The 22064-nt window shown below is 37.3% G+C and overlaps 1 protein-coding gene across 1 annotated transcript in view; it reads right to left on the bottom strand.

Annotated features, from left to right (window-relative positions):
* Positions 1 to 19511, bottom strand: part of ift172 (intraflagellar transport 172) — a 108633-nt gene extending 89122 nt beyond the window's left edge. The window contains exons 1-14 of the mRNA XM_038304141.1: positions 19320 to 19511; positions 18715 to 18858; positions 16067 to 16179; positions 13941 to 13980; positions 10655 to 10720; positions 9202 to 9281; positions 8465 to 8552; positions 8142 to 8356; positions 6116 to 6239; positions 5836 to 5931; positions 2293 to 2454; positions 2094 to 2147; positions 1880 to 1983; positions 422 to 507 (exon numbers count right to left, since the gene is read on the bottom strand). Coding sequence (XP_038160069.1) covers positions 422 to 507; positions 1880 to 1983; positions 2094 to 2147; positions 2293 to 2454; positions 5836 to 5931; positions 6116 to 6239; positions 8142 to 8356; positions 8465 to 8552; positions 9202 to 9281; positions 10655 to 10720; positions 13941 to 13980; positions 16067 to 16179; positions 18715 to 18858; positions 19320 to 19358 — 1411 coding nt within the window. The 5' untranslated portion in view covers positions 19359 to 19511. The remainder of the gene's footprint in view (positions 1 to 421; positions 508 to 1879; positions 1984 to 2093; positions 2148 to 2292; positions 2455 to 5835; positions 5932 to 6115; positions 6240 to 8141; positions 8357 to 8464; positions 8553 to 9201; positions 9282 to 10654; positions 10721 to 13940; positions 13981 to 16066; positions 16180 to 18714; positions 18859 to 19319) is intronic.
* Positions 19512 to 22064: the final 2553 nt, after the last annotated feature.

Here is a 22064-nt window from a genome sequence, read left to right as displayed (position 1 = left end):
TTTATCGATTTTGTGAAGGAAGCTCTAAAACAAAAACTATTTGAAAATCATTGGAATTAAACTGAAACATGAATAAAAAAAAAGAAAATTAATGAATAAAGTGGTGCACATGTAAACCCAACCCATTCACTTCCTGACAGGTTATAAGTTTAATCACGGCAGCAAGAACTGAAGCTTTTAAACACATTATTCTAGAATTCAAGCTCTGAAAACTGTTATTCAAGTTCAACAAACTGTATGAGAAAGATAAAATAAACCAAAAAAACCTTCCTGATATTCTACAAATCCTTTTACCCTGACAAAGCTTAGCTGATGCATATCAAAGACACCACTGACCCCAGTAGACATCTTTTTTTTTTACCTGTCGTGTCGAAATCATACAAACAACCTCGTTCTTTCAAACAACCTTCCTATTTCTTACCAATAGCAATGGTCTTTATGTCGATCAGATAAGCCAGTTTCTTGTTGTTTTCCACTCCTCTCTGCTTCCTCTCATTTAGTCGCACACTGAACAAACAAGCAAACATAGTGATGAGTTATAAATTACTGAATGCATGTGAGGGTTTTGTTTTTTACAAGCAACAATTATATTAGGCATCAGGACACCATAGGGGATTATAGCCGAAGGAACGGTGAGAAACAGCTGCACCTGATCATGATTAAAAAACCAAGTCCAGCCAGAGGCAAGCAGGAAGAAACCTGCTCACCTCAGCAGCCATGACACCCACTGTTAGTCCTACTCAGTGTGCCGGCCTTGAGACCTTAATATGGATATGCTCTGATATGCAGCCTCTGCTTCATTCTTAAAGCTCGGATTTCTGCAAAGCTCTATGTCGCCATCCAGTGGACTCAGCTGCAAAGTTTTTGTTTTGTTTTTCTATACCAGGGGTAATCAATTAAAAAATCATTGGGTCGGAATAAAGAAAATCATCCACCAGTAAAGGTCCGGAGACATTTTTAATTATGATCTGTTACTTTAAACAGAATTTAACAGTGAAAAAAATTAGGTGTTTATGCATCCATGTTATAAATTTAATTTTTAAATAAAAAAAATTTTTAAAAATGAAAAATGTTTCCATTTTAAAATCTGGTGGGTTTTTTTGTTTTTTTTAGTAGAGAACAACAATTATTCAGTTCGGTATATAGACAATTTCCTGATTCACATATTTTATAAAACACTGGCCTTTTTTTTGTTTTTTCTGGCTTAATGAGAGCAGTGGGCTTCAGGCTGACCTGCAAGGCTTTAAACCTGGGTTTTAATGGAGACTAAGCCATTCTCAAACACATATAAAGGTGCTCATTTTAAGCCTGGATCCATATTTATTTTTTATTCTGTTCATGGTGGAGAATCCTGCTTCACAGCAGCAGGTTGAGCAAAATATACTCTAAATGTGCAGTCATCTTTGAGCACGCCATTTCAATTTTCTGTCACAAGTTAACCGCTTCTTCCAGCAGTCCACACTTTCTCTGCTTTCTTTTTCTCATCGTCTTCTCCTTCTTTCCCATCGCCCGGCTCGCCACAGTTCATTGGCTAATTTGTATCACATGTAACTTGGTGCTGGACGCTCTGGAGCGCTTTATCATATTAACAGGAGAAGCGGCGCAACTGAAATTAGACACTGTCATCTGAGAAAATCCAGTAATTTATAAATGTTTTAAATAAGGTTGGGTCCAGATCCAGACCCTCCAGACGCTCTGTTCTATACAAATAAGACGCAGTTGTCTCAGCACCAAAAACTGCTGCAAATAATCCTGCCTTTCAAGTTGTTTATCCTAACAATCAGGCTGATATTACTGCTTATTTTCTTTGTTTAAAATGAAAGGAGAGGCACATGCAGATTTTAGACTTCAGAGGATCTTAATATATTGTCGTGGCTACCTGATGAGGTGTGGATTCATGAACTCCGTCCTGACAGATCCCAGAATCTCGTTGTTACTGTACTCCACCAGGCTCAGCTCCCCGGCATTAAAAATCATGCACACCTGAGAGGGCAGATTTAAAAGCAAACAAAAGCACGGCTTTATGAGTATGACTGTTTATCTAATATACGTAACTCTGTCCTTTAAAGAAGAAAAGATGTCTGCTAACTAACCGTCTCGTTTTCGAAGAAGAACTTTTCGTTTCCTCCAGAACCGGACCAAGGAACCTGAGGGAGACAGAGAGAAAATCAAATTGACTTCTCTCACACAGATTTGCACTTTTCTGACCGTCGGCCATGAAATCTGCTAACAGCTTCATAAATAAAGACCAGAGACAGTTTGTTAGTTTACAACGATGAACACGTTCAGCACCTCGCTTAATTTGCTGGTTATTAGGTCACCGAGCAGAAGAGTGTCAGAGGTGTGCGCCACCAGGTAGCGATCTTTTCCCATGATCCTGACTTCTTCTATCTCATAGCCATAAATGGACTTCAGCACCACCCTTGTTCTAGTGGAGAGGTTCCTTACGATCACCTGGAGGGAAAAAATATAAAATCAAAACATTCATTTGGTGTGAAAAGTTTAACTGATCCAGACGCCTGACAGCTTTAAGACACAAACTTATTCATAAAAATGTTTTACTTTCTTTGTTAAAAGTCTCATTTGAAGCTGCAATTAATTATTAGTAATTAATTGATTTAATCTCCTTGTTTATTTAAATCTTGTAGCTTAAATAAAAAGTGATTGTTTTCAAGTATGGCTGGAATCTGTTTCCTTATTCTGTCCAGGCCTGTTATGGTACATTGAGCTGAATAACGAATATTTTAATCAATGAGCAAAGCAGACAAAAAAAACATCTTAACCATCGTTGGTAAAGATGAGCTCTTTTATTACTTATTTTCCTGATAACCCTTTAAAGCCCGATCCAAGAATAAAACAAAACAGAAAATTACTTTTTTTTTGGTTTGAAGATTATTTTTTGTGTAGTCTTCTGCCCTCTGTTATCAGGTATATCTGATTGTGTATAATAGGATTTTGAGCAAAGTTTTTACCATTAAATTATGCAAAAGGTGTCAGACACAAAACATTTCAGAAACCGTACGTATCAAATATGATACATTTGGCATTACAGGGTTAAATCTGAGATGCTAGATCGTTTATGGACATCTTTCTCAAACAATTGTTGTCTATTATGATTTTAATCATTACTGTCATGATCTGGCCTGTTTGCTCTCCCTTAATTAGTAATTCCTCTCACCTGCTGTTTTCCCTCCCTGCCTGAATTATAATTTATTCCTCTCACCTGTTTCCTCTAGTTTAAATTCAGTTTAGCCTGAGCATTCAGGGCCAGATCATTACTTGTCTTTCTGTTAGCCTGTCTGTTAGTTTTGTTCCTTGGTTCGTGTCCTGGATCCTAGCAGCTAGTGGAAAGAGGGTTTTTCTGTTTGTCTCGTCTCCTGATCGTCCACTGTTCCTTCCCCACGGAGTCCTCTGGGTTTTGGCTCATTATGTGGGGAGGTTCAGTTTTTATCCAGTAAGCCTGGCTCCAGGGAGGAGACCAGTTTAATGTCCTGCTTCAAGTTCCGGTTCCTACGTCCTGTCTCGGCTACCCTCTTCCACTGAGCCAACCTGTCTGCACTTGATCCTGTCTGCTCCTGTGCGTGACCGCCTGGTCACGCTTCTGGTCCCAGTCAGACTCTGAACCCTCCTGGGAGCCTGTGGATGCCTGAAAGTCTGGATCCTGCCATCCTGTTTCTGTCCCTGCCTGATCTGGATCCTGCCTGTTCTGTCTGTTCCTGTCTGTTCTGGATCCCTGACCAGGATCAGCTTCCAGGATGTCCTCTGGGACTGCAGCACTTGGGGACATTCTTGGTCTGGACTGTTAAACAAGAGTGTCTGAGATTGTGCGTTGCCCCGCCCCCCCACCTGCAGTGTCCGCGAGCCACAGCTCCGCTTTTGTTTTGTTTGTTTATTTAATAAACGTTTTGAACTTTCCTACTGACTGTCTCTCCTTGAATACTGGGTCCATCTGTCCTCGGTTCCTGACACATTACAAGAACAAAAATTTACACAGCTGTTGAAAAAACTAAACCAATTGCTTTAAAAAAAAAATGTAAAGGCCTACAGGATGGTGAGACATGCCTTTTTCCAGATACCTGTAACTATATTAGGCAAGGAGTGAAAACGTTTATCCCCAGATACTTTTCAGGTAGTTAGAGTGCAACAAAGCTGTCTATCAGTGTTTCTAGGGGGCTCAATGGACCACTTAATAGAAAAATGGGAAAAATAATTGAACAATGATATCACAGAAGAAATGTAGAAAATGATTGGAAATGGTTTTCATTGACTAATTCCAACACCTGCTGAGACTTAAGTTGGAAGAACATAATCAATTTCTACATAACTCCAAAACAAAAGTTATAATTCAGCACTGAATCAGAAAAACTGTGGGGACGTCAAAGCAGATCATGGTCGCATATTCTGGTCCTGCTCATCTTGATAGACCTTCTGGATATATTATAAATAATCTTAAATATTCTGGTTTTTAAGATCAAGTTTTCATTCAAATGGATGTTTTTTGGGTTTTCTTTCAGATAACTTAGAGGATGATCCTAACCTGCTAAAAAAAATGGCAATCTACAAAAAAAAAGGACATAACAAAAAACGGTTTTAATAAAGACGCTCCTACTAAAACTCTACTTCCATAGTAGAAAAATATTTGACAAATAGAACGTCTGACTTTTCTCCTGCGGCTGGAAGGAGAACTGGAAAGAAGAAGATGAAAGGTTGGACTTTCTCAAGGGTGACAGTGTTCTTTAAATATTACATATTATGGATGTAAAATCTGTGATGTTTTAAATGTAGGTGCTGGAGTCTGCTTGATTATATTTACCAACCCATGACCTCATGTTAATGGGTGTTTGTTTTTTTTTCTTCTTTAAAACAGTTTGCAAATAAAAAGCGTAAAAAAAGAAGTTTAGTTTGGTCGTTAATTTAATCTATAGACAAATTGGGATGTTTTCTAACAGAGAAGTTCTCCTCTTATAGCTTTGTGAGACCATCCTGATCTCGCGAGCTTTCAAGATTTCACTCGCTAATCAGTCTGGAGACTCTCTGTTAAAGAAAATTTGGAGCCATTCACCAAACGAATGTCCAATCAGCGTTGGCTTTGAGGCGGGTTGAGGTGGGACGCAACGAGAAGCGCGACTGTTCAGTCTAAAGAACATGGCGGCTTCAGCCGATGAAACTAGCGTTAGCGTGGCTATCAAGCAAGTTTTATCGGAATTACAGAGTATTTCTTCACTGAAAGAAGAGCAAAACACTGCTCTGGAGGCTTTTCTCAGAGGAAAAGATGTTTTTGCTCTTCTCCCGACTGGTTTCGGCAAGAGTTTGATCTATCAATTGGCTCCTCTTCGTCGTCGCTCTGTTAGTACGTCATATGCTTCGTTGATCTGATTGGTTTATTTGGCCCGTCTATCACCAACATAGGCCAATCAGCTAACCAGTATTTTCGCCCCTTCCCAAAATTACTTCAATGGAAGGTTTCCAGATGGATATGCGGAGCAAATCCATCTGGCGAAGTCAGGTTACTCCTCTTATGAGCCTCCACCTCATTTCAGCAGCAGACTCACAGATTGGAAAACTAATAGGAAAGCAAATCAATGAGCTATTTTTAATACCAACTATCAGTGACATTCTCATTTATTAGTTCTTTCTGAAAAAATAAATGTCACTGAAAATTTTGATTTATATTTTAAAGATTATCAGTTTTTCTTGGATCCTTTCAGTGATAACAGAGATCTTTCTGCTTCCCTGGGGTAGAAACATAACATGAAGAAGCTGATTTCCTTTAGTGTCAGTCCTCATCTGAGCTGATCCTTTAATCTGTTTATCTGTTGCTTAGAGGGTTTCTACCTGACTCAGGCCAACGTAGGTCATTTCAAACTTGTTCTTATAGATGGTTCTTCTCAAGCAGCAGTCAAACAGCTCAACTCCGCCACACAGTGTTCCCTGAAAGGACACAGCCGAAGAAACATAGGAAAGAATCCCTAATTATTATTATATAATTTTAGCACAAAACTGATGGGATGATTGTCATAAAAATACAGAGGTTCACTGAGGTTGTTTCATTCAAAATAACCTGACCTTTCAGTCAACATGCAGACCGAAGCATTGAGAGAAATGATAGACTCACAGCACAAAGGCGGGATCCGTCCGTCTTCCATGCCAAGCTGGTGATGGCGTAGAGGTTAGCGATCTCTTTGGGTTTGGCTTCATCCCACATGCCTCTCCTTGGGGACCAGTTAAACACTCGCAGTCTGCAACAGTATTACCAAGGAAAGCATGTTAAACTTTATTATTAATATGGAACTGTCAAACAAGATGACAAAATAGAGCTAAATCTTTTTTGTTTATAATAAACTATCAGATTATTAAAATATGCATATTCGTCGATGTAAATCTAGAACTTCATATTATTGGAAATACAATATTTTGTAAGAACAGTATGCATTACTGAAATAAAATTAAACATTTACTTTAAAGCAGCATTTATTCCTGTTTCAAACAGCCTAATTTTATTATAGCAGTCATTGTTCGACAGTCATTAAGGTCAGTTTTATCTTGGTTCAACTCTTCTATAGAGTGAAATTTAATCCATTATTATTGCAAGCAAAGACGACATTTTGTTAATGGAAATTTGAAAAAAAAAAAGATGCAATGTAGAAACCCATCTTTGAAAAACTACTTAATCAAAAAAAAGGCCTTTAATGTAACTTTTTACATTAAATTTTAATTTTTTTTCAATTTCTCTTTTCCAGATTGTGTTTTACGAATTGCATTCTTTTTAAATTACGTTTTACGGATTGCATTCTACACTTCTGGGGTAAGTGTATTCATTAATCATGCCTTGGCATGCGGTGCACCTCTGGTAACAAATTCTGATTAAATGTGTTCATAAGTTTTTTAATAGATCCTGCTAACAAACCAACAACAGTCCCTTTCCTTGTGTTTTTATCTTCAGTAAAATCCCTCCACACTTTTTGAGTCCTATGCTGAGGCAATCAATAGTCACTGCTGCCACCCTCTGGTTTAGTGGGGAACTGCACTGGAAAAACAATCTAGAAATAAGTAAAATGTTCTTAAATTAAGTGTATTTACCCTTAATTTGAGTAGGTAAATAAGATAGTTTGCCAATGGAATGAGTGTTTTTACTCTTAAAATAAGATATTTAGATAATATCCACTAGAAATAAGACAATGCAATTGAGTTTTCTTATTTTGAGTGTAAATTGTCTTGTTCCATTGGCAAAATGTCTCTGTTACCTTCTCAATCAAAGAAAAAAATGCACTTATTAAAAAAAAAAAATCACCTACCAAGATTTCCATTTTTTCCAGTGTGCTTGTTCTGCCAAATATCCTTCTCTTTTAATGTTAGAGAATCTTCAATAAAATTCCTGGATCCCAATGGAGATCCCGATCATCACCAAGCTGAATTAATTTTACCTTGGACTGAGTTCCACCTTTGGTAAAAAAATTCTTTAAAATATGTTCACAGACACACAAACTCTCCTAAAAACATAACCTCTTTGGCAGACTTAAGAAAAAACTAATCATGAAAAAACAGCAAAGCTGCTCTCAAAACAATTTTTTTCCCAAGTTTAATTTCTGGATAATATTTCTGTCTTCTTTGCCTGTAACAATAATAAAACAAAATTCACACCATACTCCATCCAGATGTATCAGTAAAGTCTCCTTTTGACATCATAACCCCCTGAATGTGTCCAGGTGGTTTATTTTTTTATCCATGGAGCTTCTTCCTCTGCTCCGTCCAGATTGTACGATTGTTTTCGTTCCTTCTCAGTGTTTGTATGATAAATGTCTCCCAAGCTGATGAATAAAAGGTAAAATCTCTTGTGATTTCTGGTCCAGATATCAAACAGAATCCATCTGTTCTTGGATGGGAGATATTTGTTAACAACTCCTCTGCTCCATTAACCTCCTAATGTTATAAGGTTATAAATTTGTTCTAAATATAAACAGTATAAAACAATATAAGTTTTATGTTTGAGTGATATATTATCACATTAGAAAATAAATATATAGTACCATACAAACATGTTAGAACAATAAATTATTTCTGTACTTTATTGGTCTGTGTTTCTGCTTGGATAGCAGCTCTATGTTTCCATAGCAACACAACAGAGACAGCCTCAAACTGACCGGTCGAAGCTGCCGAACACCACAGACTGTCCGCTGGGGCTGGTGGCCGCCACGGTGAACTCTCGCTCTGATCGGTCTCGGCTGTAGTCAAAGTTCTGCAGGACTTGGCCATCCCTGCCGTACACCACCACCTTCTTATCGCAGCCGCCCACCATGATGCTGTTTGCACCCCAGGCCAGAGCATACGGGGGGCAAGGGTGAGTCAGCAGCTTACCCTGAGATGAAAAACAGCCAAACAGAGACCTAAGAAGACTTCTGAGTCATGTGTGTACGGTAATAATGAGTAATTATGGTAATATGAGTCGGATCTAATCTATGTTCACCTGAGAATCCCCTGAGCCTTCATCATCAAAGAAGTAGCGCACCACAGTCCCATCAGTGTGACCAGAGAGGACACCCTTCCCAGAAACACTAACACAAACATGGATTTTTAACTATTATCTGTACTGGCAGGAACAACATGCAAAATAGCTTAACATTTTTATGATTGGGAACATCACAAACATCAGACTATTTAAAGTAATAAGATTAAAACACTAGGATCTGTGGTAAAGCTGTGCAAAAATGCTTAAAAATAAAGTCTGACAAAGATTCTCATGTCTTTATTCCAACAAGACAGGGATGTTTGTTTATATTTTCCACCTCCTTCAGAAATTCTTCTCACAGTGAGGGATGTTAAAACTAGCTGGCTTCCTTTACCGCAGCTTCAGTAGTTTTGAACTTTTCTTTTTATGTTGAGGTTCACATAAATGTTCTAGTTAAATTTTGACGTATAAAGGTCAACAAACCTAAACCTCACTGGTATTTTTCTCTAATCTTTCGGAGTTTGAGGAGGGGGAAGAGAAATAGAAGTATGCTCCATCTAATGAAACCCAATGGAAACAGGAAGGCTTGAGTTAAATAGTCTGATAAACTTATACTCCACCTAATCACATACGAAAGGGTGGATTTCATACATTTCTTTAATATGAGATGTTTCTACTCTTAATATAATAAATAAAGGCTTTTTGCACATCTTTACCGGGTTGTCTTATAAGTACTGTTTGGATCAGACATTTACTTGGATGTCAGAGAGATGACAGGGGACTCTGTGGAGTAGATGGTGGAGGATTTGTTTGTCTGGGTGTTGGCGAGGCGGACCTAAGAAAGAAATAACAACAATTACTTTTATTTATTATTATTTATTTACTTTGTAGAATTTTTTTTTTTTTTTACTTTGCTTACAGTGTGATATAAAATCCAAGCTTTCCTTCTGCGGCTATGATTACTAATCTTGGTTTTTCACCTTGATGCTGTCCCTCTGCTCTGTTTCTAAGCTGCTCAATCAGTTATTACATTTCCCTTTCATTGTGACATCAACTATTATCAAAATATATATATCTATACATCTTAAATCATTTGAACTGAAGATTTTTGTTTGATGCAATAACCTGGTTGCATGAATAAGTTAATAAACACTTCTCAAGAAGACATGAAACTACAGTATATATATATATATATATATATATATATATATATATATATATATATATATATATATATATATATATATATATATATATATATATATATATGTATATATATATATACTGATTTATATATATAGAGAGAGAGTTGTGTTTGAAAATGTACACAATCTTCCATTAAAGACATAAAAAAATCAAGTGCCAGTAAAATATATTGAAGCACAAGTAAGAATAAATACAAATGATCAAAAAATGTAAATCATGAAATAGATTTTGTATATACATACATAAACATTTTGCATTTAAGATGGAAAACCTCTCTTGTCCTACAATTTGCTCTATCTAGCACTCCCCAAGTGGTAGTTGTTGATTCATTTGATTTAAATTCAGTAAAAAAAAAATATATTTTATTTGTTTTTATTTTAAATGACATAAATACATTTAGCAAAAAGCTTTGAGGAATGTTATAGAACACAACCAGTCTTTGTTGGACGTTGCTGCATCTTATTTTGAGTTTCTGTTGGCCTTCAGGAAGCCTCCCTGAACAGTTCAGGTTTATGGTGCTGTGGTCTATGGTAGAACACAGCGAGGCTCTTTTGTACCTTTATCCTTGCTGATACTGTTTATAACTAAATTATATGATGCTTTGCGAGAGAAATAACTCTAACTAAAGGAGGAAAATAAGAAAGTGAAGGAGAAATTCTAAACTGATATAAAAACTTATTTGTTTGTGACTGAAAAAGTTTTTGGAAACTGAACTAGATGAAGTCTGCACACATTTCTGCAGCATCTTCAACTTTTGTTTTATTTTTCCTCCAATGCATTTCTCCTTTTTTCCCCGAATTGAATTGCACAGTATAAAAATCACAGTATACGTCGGTAAGTTTTCAAAAAGATCAATATCTAATTTATTCACCTCACAGAACCTGCCATTTGAACAGCGGCGTGAACCCCTTTGAAAGCCAGCATATGTGCTTCAGCTCAGTTCCACTGATTTCTGCCCTTATTAGACTGATGCAGAGGAACTCATGGTGTGATGTCACTTACCTTTCCATCTAGTAATCCGTAAACAATAGCACTTTCTCCAGGCCAAAGAAGGCGAGTCACAGCACTCTGCAACACAGTTTTTAAAGTCAAATATTCGTGTTTGCTGTTTCAGAAACTAAAGTTTTCAACACAATTAGAGAAAGATTAGAAAATTGTAACTTTCCTCACATATTTCCACATGTCTGACATTGCCCTAAAAACATAATATTTTTATTAATTAAAAATAGAGATATGGATTCAAGGCTTGGAAACAATAATGGGGTCTAATTAAAAAAAGAAAATAAATGAAGAAGAAACCAGTATTAATCCTTAAAGATCAGGGAAACCAAATCCAACTTCACAGGAACCTCCAAAAAGTAGAAACATCCTAAAACACCTTTGGATTAAAAGCATCTCCTTCAAAGGAGCATGGAATAAAAGAGAAAAATAAATCATTTTCTGTGGATCCAAAACAACACCTGAGCCTGTGAGAGTTCAGCATATAAGAGAGCAGCTTAAACAGTATTGTTATTCTATCTGCAGGATGACTTTTTGTTCCAACTTGACCTCCGTTCCTTTCAAATACAAACCAGCTGCAACACAAGCTGGAGGGTTTTATTTATTCTGTTCTGGGCAAAGAAAATAAAAGAATCACAGGTTCTTTTATTAATAAAAGTCGGATTCTCCGGTCAAGACTGGACCTGCAGATATACGATCCTGCTTCAGATGATGGACTGAGAAGACACCAGAAATCTTGGTTCCACCTGTCGCTCACAAATAACACATTTTGACCTTTCCTCAGAGGAAAGCGTGACCCCTGCTTGACCTTAAAGCCTCAAAATGACCCAAAAATGGGACGGAATGAAAGTACTTTAAATATGAAATTATTACATACTGTTCAATAAATGATAAAAGTTTTAATTTAGAGTAATTTTAATTATAATATGCTTTACTGGAGTCATCCATGTTTGTCAAAGAGCACTACTGCCACCTACAGGTTTGTGATGACACGGTGCGGTATCGGCTGTTGATCAGGTGCCAGTGCTGTATCTGGTGTTTGTCACAACGCGCTATTATCCAAGTCATCTTGAAAACATTCTTCTTCCAAATGTTGGCTACATATTACCTGTTTTTTCTCTGGCCAGAAGTTCGATGGCAAAACCCTCCCTCTTCAAGTTGGCAATCCAACGACCAACCCGTCCGTGGAGGAAAAGTGAAATAACTAATATTTTTTTTCCACTTTTACCGGATTTATTCCATAATCCAGCTGCCATGCACGTGGGCATTGTTAGTTTAACTATAGCGCTCATAACTTTTTCAATGGTTAAGTCCTCTCAAAATCTAATATACTACATGCATGGCTAATTGTTGTTGATTGCAGATGTGTCTAGTAGTTCCCATTGATTTTGCTTGTAAAGGGGGGAGAATGGCGCTAGGCTTACCGCACCGTGACGTCACTGCCGGAACATGTCAGGAGGGAGGTGTTACTATATTTGGGCAAAAATGGCCGCTCCTAGAATGAGTGATCGCAACGATCCATTGATTATTCCTTGCTGACCGGACTTTTCCGTCAACACTGGGTAAAAAATTAATCTATGAAAGGCTAGAGTGAGATTAAAACAGAAGCTATAAGGCGAGAGATCGAGCGGCAGGTGATGCAAACAATGAAGACTTGTGTGTCTTCAATAAATGTTGTTGATTGCAGATGTGTCTAGTAGTTCCCACTGATTTTGCTTGTAAAGCGGGGAGAATGGCGCTAGGCTTACCGCACCGTGACATCACTGCCGGAAGATGTCAGGAGGGAGGGATTACTATATTTGGGCAAAAATAGCCGCTCCCTGAGTCAGTGATCGCAATGAAAATTACTGGGTTTTTTACGGATTATGCGCTGAATTAATAAAATGACAGCGAACGTATTAGCTTTAGGTATAGATAATGATCCATTGATTATTTCTTGCTGACCTGACTTTTCCTTTAAGGTGTTCAAAGTTGCATTCAGTATAAAGCAAATATAAAGCATCCAAAAAAGCTTTTTAAAAGCATTAAGAACGACAAACATTTAAAAAAAAATACTTTATTCCTGCATATAGTTACTTAAAATGTTTTCCAATTTAAACAGACATCATACCTTACAGCAGAGTAGACTGCATTTTGTACATGTGGTCATGTTGAATGAGATGCATCCCAAATCATAATACTTCAGTGATAGAGTTGAGTAATGGCTTCTAAATGGCTTTATATTTCTCAGATTCAAGGGAAAACAAAGGAAGACTTAAGGAAGTAAAGAGGCGCAGAAGCTTCGCAGAGGTTGTGGTTTTTCTCCTGAACAGGTAAACTAAACAGAATTCTGACTTTTTTCCAACACTAAATTGAAATAAAATTTTAAAATTAGTAACCTTTTTTTTTTTTTAGTGGCCCTAATCCTCTTCCGTACATTAGAGCTGAATGTTCAGTGCAAACCTTTTTAAATCAATATTGTGATTCAATTTTAATGCGATTTTCCTACATGCATATGGATGTTTTACTACAGAGTTTGGACGCCATCGAAAGCCTGCTTTTCCAGAGTCCATTGTTGCAGGACTGTAACCCTTTGCGTGAAAAAGTTCTTGGATCTGTGTTCCAGCTGCAACTTTTCCTCCCCTTCTGTGTGGCAGCAAACCCACTTTGAGTTTATTACCGCCACCTAAAGGGCTGGAGGGAGAAATGTTTCATCTTAGTCTTGTTAAATGTAATATGACTAAAATTGAGAACCTATTCTACTTTAAAATTGAGCTTTGCTACAATGGGTTATATTGCAAATGCAATTAACTTTCCAGCCCTAGAACCAATGACAGTAATAATGATGAGGTAATTAATGGATTTCTAACCGAACCATGCAAACAATGTCAGTGGAGTAATCATACGGGGAGGATATAGTACTAATAATACAAATGGATATAAGTTATTGGCCAAATGTTAGACTTAGAATTAGACTAATTTAATTGTTATTGTATACACAGTATTTGTATACACAGAGTGTATACCACACAAAATTTCATTTTGCACAGCTTTCATGACATTTCCATTTCTTAAAGTGCAGCAGTGATCAAACGTAAACATTGTGGGAGAAAAAAACAACAACAAAAAAAACGCATTGATATGGTCAGTTTGATGCAGAATATGTGACATGATTTAGAGTTTTTTTCATATCAGCGCATCCCTTTACCTTATTTGTTTTTCCTATAAGATGGATTGTATGACATTTTCAGAGCCCATACTAGCAGGCTAAAGTATATAGCTCTCTTCTATGACAGCTCCCTTTACTCACCGTCTGAACAAATTTGTTGCAGATGACTTTCTTGTCCCCCCTAAAAAAGATAGAAAATATACGAAAATAAACTGCTTACAGGGTTTAAGCCCATTTGATTCCCCCCCCCCCCCCCCCCCCCCCCCCCCCCCCCCCCCAACCCCCCCCCCCCCACACACACACACCCACACACACACACAAACAAAAAAGAAGAAATTTCACAGAATTATTTCAGATACAGTATTTTTACAGCAATCTGGCTACAAATATGGAGCATTAATATCCACAGGCAGATGGATGAATAACATGATTTTTATATAGTTTCCTAACTGTGTAATTATAATTATTTTCAACATTCGACTTTCCTTTTTTCTGTACGCATCTCGACCCAAAGATTTCAACTTAGTTCCATATTTTTTCTGCTCTTTTTTTGCTGTTTTAAAATCCAGGTCATTTCCAAACTCGGCAATTCGCAGGGTTTTTTTTAGGTATGAAAATGATTTGATCAAAAAGGTTTTTGTTCTGGGTGATGCAACTCAAAAAGATTGCTTTTAAATTTTAAAACATTGTATTTTATTCAAGTTTTCTAACAGAGAAACACAACAATGCAAAAACTATCTACAGAAAAAAATAAATCAATAAAAAATTCAGCCCAAATTTTCTTAATTCTGGGTGATCAGTCGATTCATTTTAAATCACACTAACGTCAGCAGAAGTCTAAAGATTATTCTTTTTCATGGCTCCAAAGTTTTCATTTACATTTGAGTGATGTGCTGTTAAAACAAAAAAATATTTCTTCACAGATATCTTTTTGATTTTCAATAAGACTGGAAGACTTAAGGTTTAACTGGGACTAAAACACCTGACTTAAGATGCAAGTTATCAATTAGTGAGATAATCTAAAGTTAATAATCCATAAAAAAAAAAAAAGAAAACTCAGTTTTCTCTTTTTTCGAGAGGATATTCCATTACATGAAGGGCTAAATATTTTAATGATATGCTGAGTAAAAAAGTAGATCATAATATTTTAAATATATGTGAAACTATTATAATTTCCAATGACTAAAGATTTAAAAGTTTAATTTAAAGCCAGGGTATGTCGCTCTAACATGCTGTCAGACTATTTTCTACTTTGTTTCAATGAAGTGGAGACTATCTGTAATATAGCTGTCTGTTTTTAGAGTAATTCAATGCTGAGAGAGACTTTATGCCATTAGCAGTGCCTTTAAACAGCTGGTTCAGGTTGCCTTCAGTCTTTTCGATCAAGTTACAAACATTTTGCATAACGTCCTCCACGTTGCTTTCCTTAAATCCTCCCCTTCAAAGCTCATCAGAGAAGTCGATGATGCTCTGCAATTTAGCAAGGCTTAAGTATTTTGGTGACAACCTAGGGAGATTATAAAGTGTTTACATTTAAAAACAGAACCGAATAAAGTCCATTCTGCATCTTTTGTCACCTTAAAGGGAGTAAATATTCCTGGACCGGAGTCTGGATCATGTTTCTGCTACGGCATGCCCTTTGTTCTGGCATTACTTCTCTTGCAAATATCCGTCAGGCTCTAAGCCAAAAGCAAACATCAGATGCAGTGACTCCTTCTTAACATAAGGGGGCACTAAACTGGCAGTTTTAGACACAACAGCAGGATTTTAAAAGGTCATATAATGCCTTGGACACGTAGAGACCACTATAAGATATTTATTTATGGGGTAAAACATTTGATTAAGGGGTGAGTGGTCCTTTAAAATGACACTGACATGCAAAACATATCAACTTCGGATACATTCGCTGACATTTTGCATTCCAAGCAGACCTTTTTAATATCACAGCTCCACCTATAAGGACACTATGTTTCAAAAACGTGCTGCAGCTCTCCTCCAATCTTTTTCTTCAGTATGTAATTAATTTTTGGGGTTTAACATTTAACATATTAAAGCATATCTGGATAAATTTTTTTAACTTAGTGCTTGACAACAAGCAGGCGTGCCGTCGTCGTGATTCAGATCTTCTGTTCTCCATGGAAGCAGGAGCGTTTATTTCAGCAGGTTTAATGTTTTCTTTACTCTTCTAGGACTTTATAGGAGCCTTCTGCTCCGTTTCATTATAAAATGTCTCAGCCGAAAAACTGAACCGACGGAAACCAGCTTACCAGTCTTCTCCGATTCTGTAGACGTAGATGATGTTGTCCGATTGGCCAATGGCGATTTTGGTGGAGTCCGGCGAGAAGACCATATCATTGACCACATAGCTCTGTTTTCCATACTGCAAAATCACACAACACCTTAATGTTATTGCAGAAAACAATTACCCACAATTGTCCTAAAAAATTGTCCCAAAACTTACCCATTATCGGACAATAAAGGGATTTTCTTTTATACATGATATAAAGTTAACAACAATAGAAACCCAGCAGAGTATCAACCTGGTAATAAAGGCAACCCCTGACAGAAAGGATGGTTAAAAAAATATATTTAAAAATAGATATCCTGGTAATGTGACAACTCTCTAAACAGCTACTATTTTTAAAACCTGCTAAAGGAGCTTGTTTACAATATGTGTCAGTAAGTTATTCATTAATAGGATCTTTAATCCTGGGTAAGTCAGATTATCCGTGTCAGGACTGTCTGTGTGTTTTTGTGTTTCTGTGTTTGTGTCCCTTCCTCCACCAGGAGGCGCCTGGTTCTGGTCCACCTCCTCACACACCTGCAGAGGGTTACCTCGTTAACGGAGTGTTCTTAAGCTGCTGACGGCCACTACCTCAGCGCCAGAGTGTTTGCGAGTTTTGGGTACTCCAGCCAAGCTGAGTTTTGCTGAGTCAAACTGAGTTCTAGTCAACCTGAGCTTTAACTTTGTTTTTTGTCTTTGCCTCTCGGCAGGAAGTCATCCTGCAAACTGGATTTTGCGGACCTTCTCTCCCTGGAAGGAGCTTCAAACTGAGCTGAGGATCCAAACTGGAGGTTTGGATCTACTTCCCTCCAAGAGATCGTTTGAGCTTCACACTGAGCAAGGGATTTCTCTCCACAACGACCCGTTCAAGTACCGCAGGAAATCTAAGTGGCAGTCAGTTTCTCCTTTCACCTACAAACAACTGCATTCTGGTTAAACCCTATCCGCCCTCCATCGAAAGAGACAAACACTGGAACACCCCACACCGACTGGAGTCAAAGAGTCAACCACTTTTCTGGAAACATGAGTCAGCGATCAATTTCTTCTTTTCAAGTTCGAGAATCAAATTTCCCACTGAGCCTGAACTAACCGCAGTGTCTTCCCCTCAATTTTCAGTTCCGTTTGAGCAGTGTTCAGAGCAACACTGGATTCTTCACAATCTCCTAAATAAACCTGTTAAAATTTTTCCCTGGTCTCTCTGATTTGGTTTACTGCTTTTGGGTCTGATCATAGTTAAAATCATGACAATCCGCCCTAAAAACTTAAAAGATTTTATCTCCTAAATAAAAAAAAAATAGCTGCAAGTCAATTAATATAGAAGAAAACAACAATAATAGCAGAGTTGTGATTGCTGGGTGATATTTTGATTTTTTATTACCTGGAAGTCGTAATTTTCTAATAACCAGCAATAAAATAAATTGAACTTTATTGATCTCACATGGAGAAATTAACCTTCTGCATTTAACCCATCCCCTTAGGGGAGCAGTGGGCTGCCACTGTGCAGCGCCCGGGGAGCAATCTGGGGTTAAGGGTCCTGCTCAGAGACCCAGAGTAGCAGTCTGTGGGAGTGAGTTTTGAACTCACAACCTCAGGAATCCAAGCCCTATGCCCAAACCACTAGGTCGCCACTCCCCTTATATTTATATAATTAATATACATTAAAATACATCACTGGGTTATTGGAGAAAGGGTGGAGCTCAGGTAAAGCATGTGAGGTCCTGGGCTCAATTCCCAGCATTTCCATAATTTCTTATAATGAGAAAAACTCTGAACCCCACAAAATGGCCCATCTTCTGCCTGCTGCCCTCTGCGCTCCATGATTTGAATAAATGCAGATAATATGCAAATTGCAGTGATAGATTTTATGCTGCTATCATATTAGGTCTGCAACTAGCGAATATTTTGTATATTGATTAATAATCTCCTAGCAAAAGGTTCATTAGGGAAGATTTTTTACAGAATTGAAGTGTAACTAACACTTTTCCACTTGAGGTGTTCTGTATAGAGAATATTGACAGAGGAAAGTTTTTTGTCTTTTTTCCCCCTAATTGCAGACTATTTGGATATTTTTTATGATTTTGATATAATAACTTCACTAAATGTGTTTCTCTTTCAGCTAATGGTCAATTTTAGAGTCTCTAAACTCCAGTTAACGATTCATTGATTAGTAAATTAGTTGATTAATTTAATGATTAATCACGATAATATGATAAATAGTTTCAGTTCTATATCATAACTATTATTATCGTTAAGTGTAAATGCTGAATAATTATATTCAAATGTAATAACATGAGTATCCCTGAAAACCAAACTGATTGAATGAATGTTAATGATTTGTTTTTCTAATTTCCTGAATAGTTCTACTTTAGGAAACACAAAATCTTTAAAGCAGCAAATTAAAATCAACAAATCTAAAATCAAATATGATAAAACAAAAGCTGTAAAACATTTAGTAAATTCCTAATGACAATATCCTGCATTTAGCAGCATATTATCTGCTTTCTATGTTCATTGTGTATATCTACCGGTAATCTAATTTAATTAGTACCAGTTATGAAGGCAGTTTTCAATCAAATAAAAGATTTATATAATTATGTTGTTGTTTTTTGTGTGTGTGTTTATATGTCCCACCTTTGGATCCATAGGTTTTGTGGAAAACTTGTCTCTTCTTTCTCCATGTTCATCATAGAGCAACACCACTCTGTCCACATTGCAAACAGCAAACTTGCTGTTGTTTGGTGCCCAGGCCATGCATGTGACTTTGGCTGCACCATCCTATGTAAAGCAAATATAACAAAACAAAAAAAAAGCAAAAAAGTTAAATACTGGATTTTATTATAATAAAAAATTCTAATATTAAAAATCAAATCTGTTTACTTTTTTAAGCACTCAGAGTTATGCCAAACTATAAAACAAATGGTATTCAACTAGATTGTTTGATTGATTGACTTTATTGATCTCACAGTGGAGAAATTTACTGGTTACATCAGCTCAAGTAGTCAAAAAGAGAAGAAGCTAGCTACATTTTAGCTGATTAAAATGACTTTTATATATAAATAAAGCAGCATAAATATAAATATAATCTATGGTGTAAAATTACACCCACACAGAACACTTACAGTTAATAAAATAAAATACAATTTCATTTTACAACTGTAACTAAGAGCTTGCCTGACTTTTTAACTGGTGTTCAGCAGCTGCTAGCGTTAGCTACCCGGCCCGTTTCCCAAACTTACCTGCGGGGTGAGAAGACTCTTAATATGTTTCAACTGCATCCTGTAAAACAAAAACAAAGGAAGCCCACTGGGAGGTTCTAGAAGCGAAGAAAAGGATTTAGAGCTCGGTCATTTCAGCTCCAGCCCCGCAGCATCAGCAGCTAGCAAGGAGGACATCTTAGAGGTAAACAGAACTGTGATCTCCTTAGTTACCGCTAAGGGCGGGGTCTCGTGGTGCGTTTACGGAAGGCAGGAAATTATTATATTTTTTAATGCAGAGGATTTTCCTGCTTTTTTTTCGTTTCTAAATATGCGTGTAATGAGCTGGTTTGTGCGGAGAAAATAAAGGGGACTTATTTTATTATCTTATTATAATTCTTAATATATAGTGTTGTTGTGTTACTTTTACACCCTGCTTGTAAAAAGGAGCGCTACCGCAGGTCATTCATCCCCGCTGCCATCAGAATCTACAGTGCGACACTGCAACGACAATAACTTGTACAATGTTTAATGTACATTAAACTTTTTAATACACTTTGCAATATCCTGTTTCTTTATATCTGACACACAGTGCAATATGTATATATGAATATCCAGCTATATAAATACCAACGTAAACGCCATGTGCAAAAACTACGGAAGAGGATTAGGGCCATAAAATGTTTTTTAAATATTATTTCCATTTATTAAGGGAAAAAAGTCAGAATTCTGAATTTTTTCTCAGAATTCTAACTTCTTTTCCCATATTAAACTGAAATAAAATTAAAAAATCAATTAACTTTTTTTATATTTTCAGTGCCCCTAATCCCCTCCGTTAAAAAAAAACCTTGTATGATAATCCTGCTATTAAAAAACAAAAAAAAGCTGTCATGTGTGGACGCACTGTATATACCGTATATATCCCATGCATCTTTTTCTTCCTTTGGCACATTCTTCTTCTCTTTTTGACTATTTGAGCTAATGTCACGAGTAAATTTCTCCACTGGGAGATGAATAAAACCAATCAATCAATTAATCAATCAATACTTCTGTTTCTATAATCAAAAGTAAAGGATTATTCGAATACCTCTTTTTACTTTAAATCTCCTTGTAGTTCCTGTATAAAGTAACACAGAGCTTTTTATATCTTTATACAATGTTGAGATAATATTAAAAAACATTTCCCCAAAATCAAAATGCTGGGATGTTCAAACCTTTTAAAAGAAATCTAAGAACAAAATGGCAACTTGATCATCAACCAGATGTTTGTAATCTAACAGATCTAAAACATGGTGACTTAGACTTATAGAACTTTTATTCTCATTTTGTTTACAAAACGACATTTCCTTTTGTACAGCTTTCATGACATTCCCATTTCTTAAAGTGCAACAGTGATCAAATGTAAACATTGTGGGAGAAAAAAACATGGTGCAAAACAAAATCGCATTGATGATGGGGAAGAAGCTGTTTCATAATCTGCTCGACCTGCATTGAATGCTGTGAAGCCTCCTCCCAGAGGGCAGCAGGGAGGACAGTACATGGTGGGGGTGTGAGCGGTCATTGATGATGTTACGGGCTCAGGACATGCAGCGCTGGGATGAATAGTCTTTTATGGAGGGAAGAGGAGCCCCCTCTTCCTCTCTGCTGTTCTTACTACTCTTCTCACCTTCTTCCAGTCTGAGGCACTGCAGCCTCCACGCCACACAGGGAGACAGCTGGTCAGAACGCTCTCTATGGTGCTTCTCCTAGTCCTCTGCAGGAAGTACATGCGCTTTTGTGCCCTTTTGACTTGTGAGGTGATGTTTACAGTCCAGGTGAGGTTGTCTATAATGTGCACCCCCAGCTGCTGAAGATTTTTAACTAGAAGGGGTGAGAATTTTCACCAGCATCCCCAGGAATTTGGTGCTGCGGACCACCTCTTAATGTCGAGACAATATTTTCCTTTCAATTCAATTCAATTCAATTCAGTTTATTTATATAGCGCCAAATTCACAACACATGTCATCTCAAGGCACTTTACAGTTCAACCAGATCATACAGTCAAATTGATACAAAGTTTTCTATCTAAGGAAAACCAGTTGATTGCATTGACTCATTGACTCAAATACAATCCCTCACACTAAGCATGCTTGTAGCGACAGTGGAGAGGAAAAACTCCCTTTTAACAGGAAGAAACCTCCAGCAGAACCAGGCTCAGTGTGAGCGGCCATCTGCCGAGGCCGACTGGGGTTCAAGGAGACAGAAGCAGAGATACAAAAAGAGGCTGTAAAAGGCGGCCCCGTCCAGGAAACACACAGCCAGGCAGACGAGCTCCAAGGCAGCTCCCATGCCAGAGGATGAAGAGAGCACATCCACCCAGCCACGGCCAGAGAAACAGGACCACACCTGAAGACAGGCCGATCTCCAACATCTACAAACAAGGGTGTTGATGGAAGCAGCACAGCTGATGTTTCTTTCCAGGATGACGTCACAGCCAAACAGGAACAGACGAGGCAAAGCTACTTTGAGGAAAAGCAGAGAGAGCAGAAGGTTAGAGATTGAACTAACAGATTCTGCAGAATAGGAGAACAGAGAGAGAATGAAGCAGAATGATGAAATGGGGGGTCCCTATGTCCTCCAAAAGTCTAAGCCTATAGCAGCATAACTATAGAGATAGCTCAGGATAACCTGAGCCACCCTAACTATAAGCTTTATCAAAAAGGAAAGTTTTAAGCCTAGTCTTAAAAGTAGACAGAGTGTCTGCCTCACGGACTAAAACTGGTAGTTGGTTCCACAGGAGAGGAGCCT

Source organism: Cyprinodon tularosa, unplaced genomic scaffold, assembly GCF_016077235.1.
Source record: "Cyprinodon tularosa strain WSP-4 unplaced genomic scaffold, ASM1607723v1 ctg526, whole genome shotgun sequence".
NCBI classification, from domain to species: Eukaryota; Metazoa; Chordata; class Actinopteri; order Cyprinodontiformes; family Cyprinodontidae; genus Cyprinodon; species Cyprinodon tularosa.
Note: the sequence above shows the minus strand (reverse complement) of the source record. Positions and strands in the feature narration are given on the sequence as shown.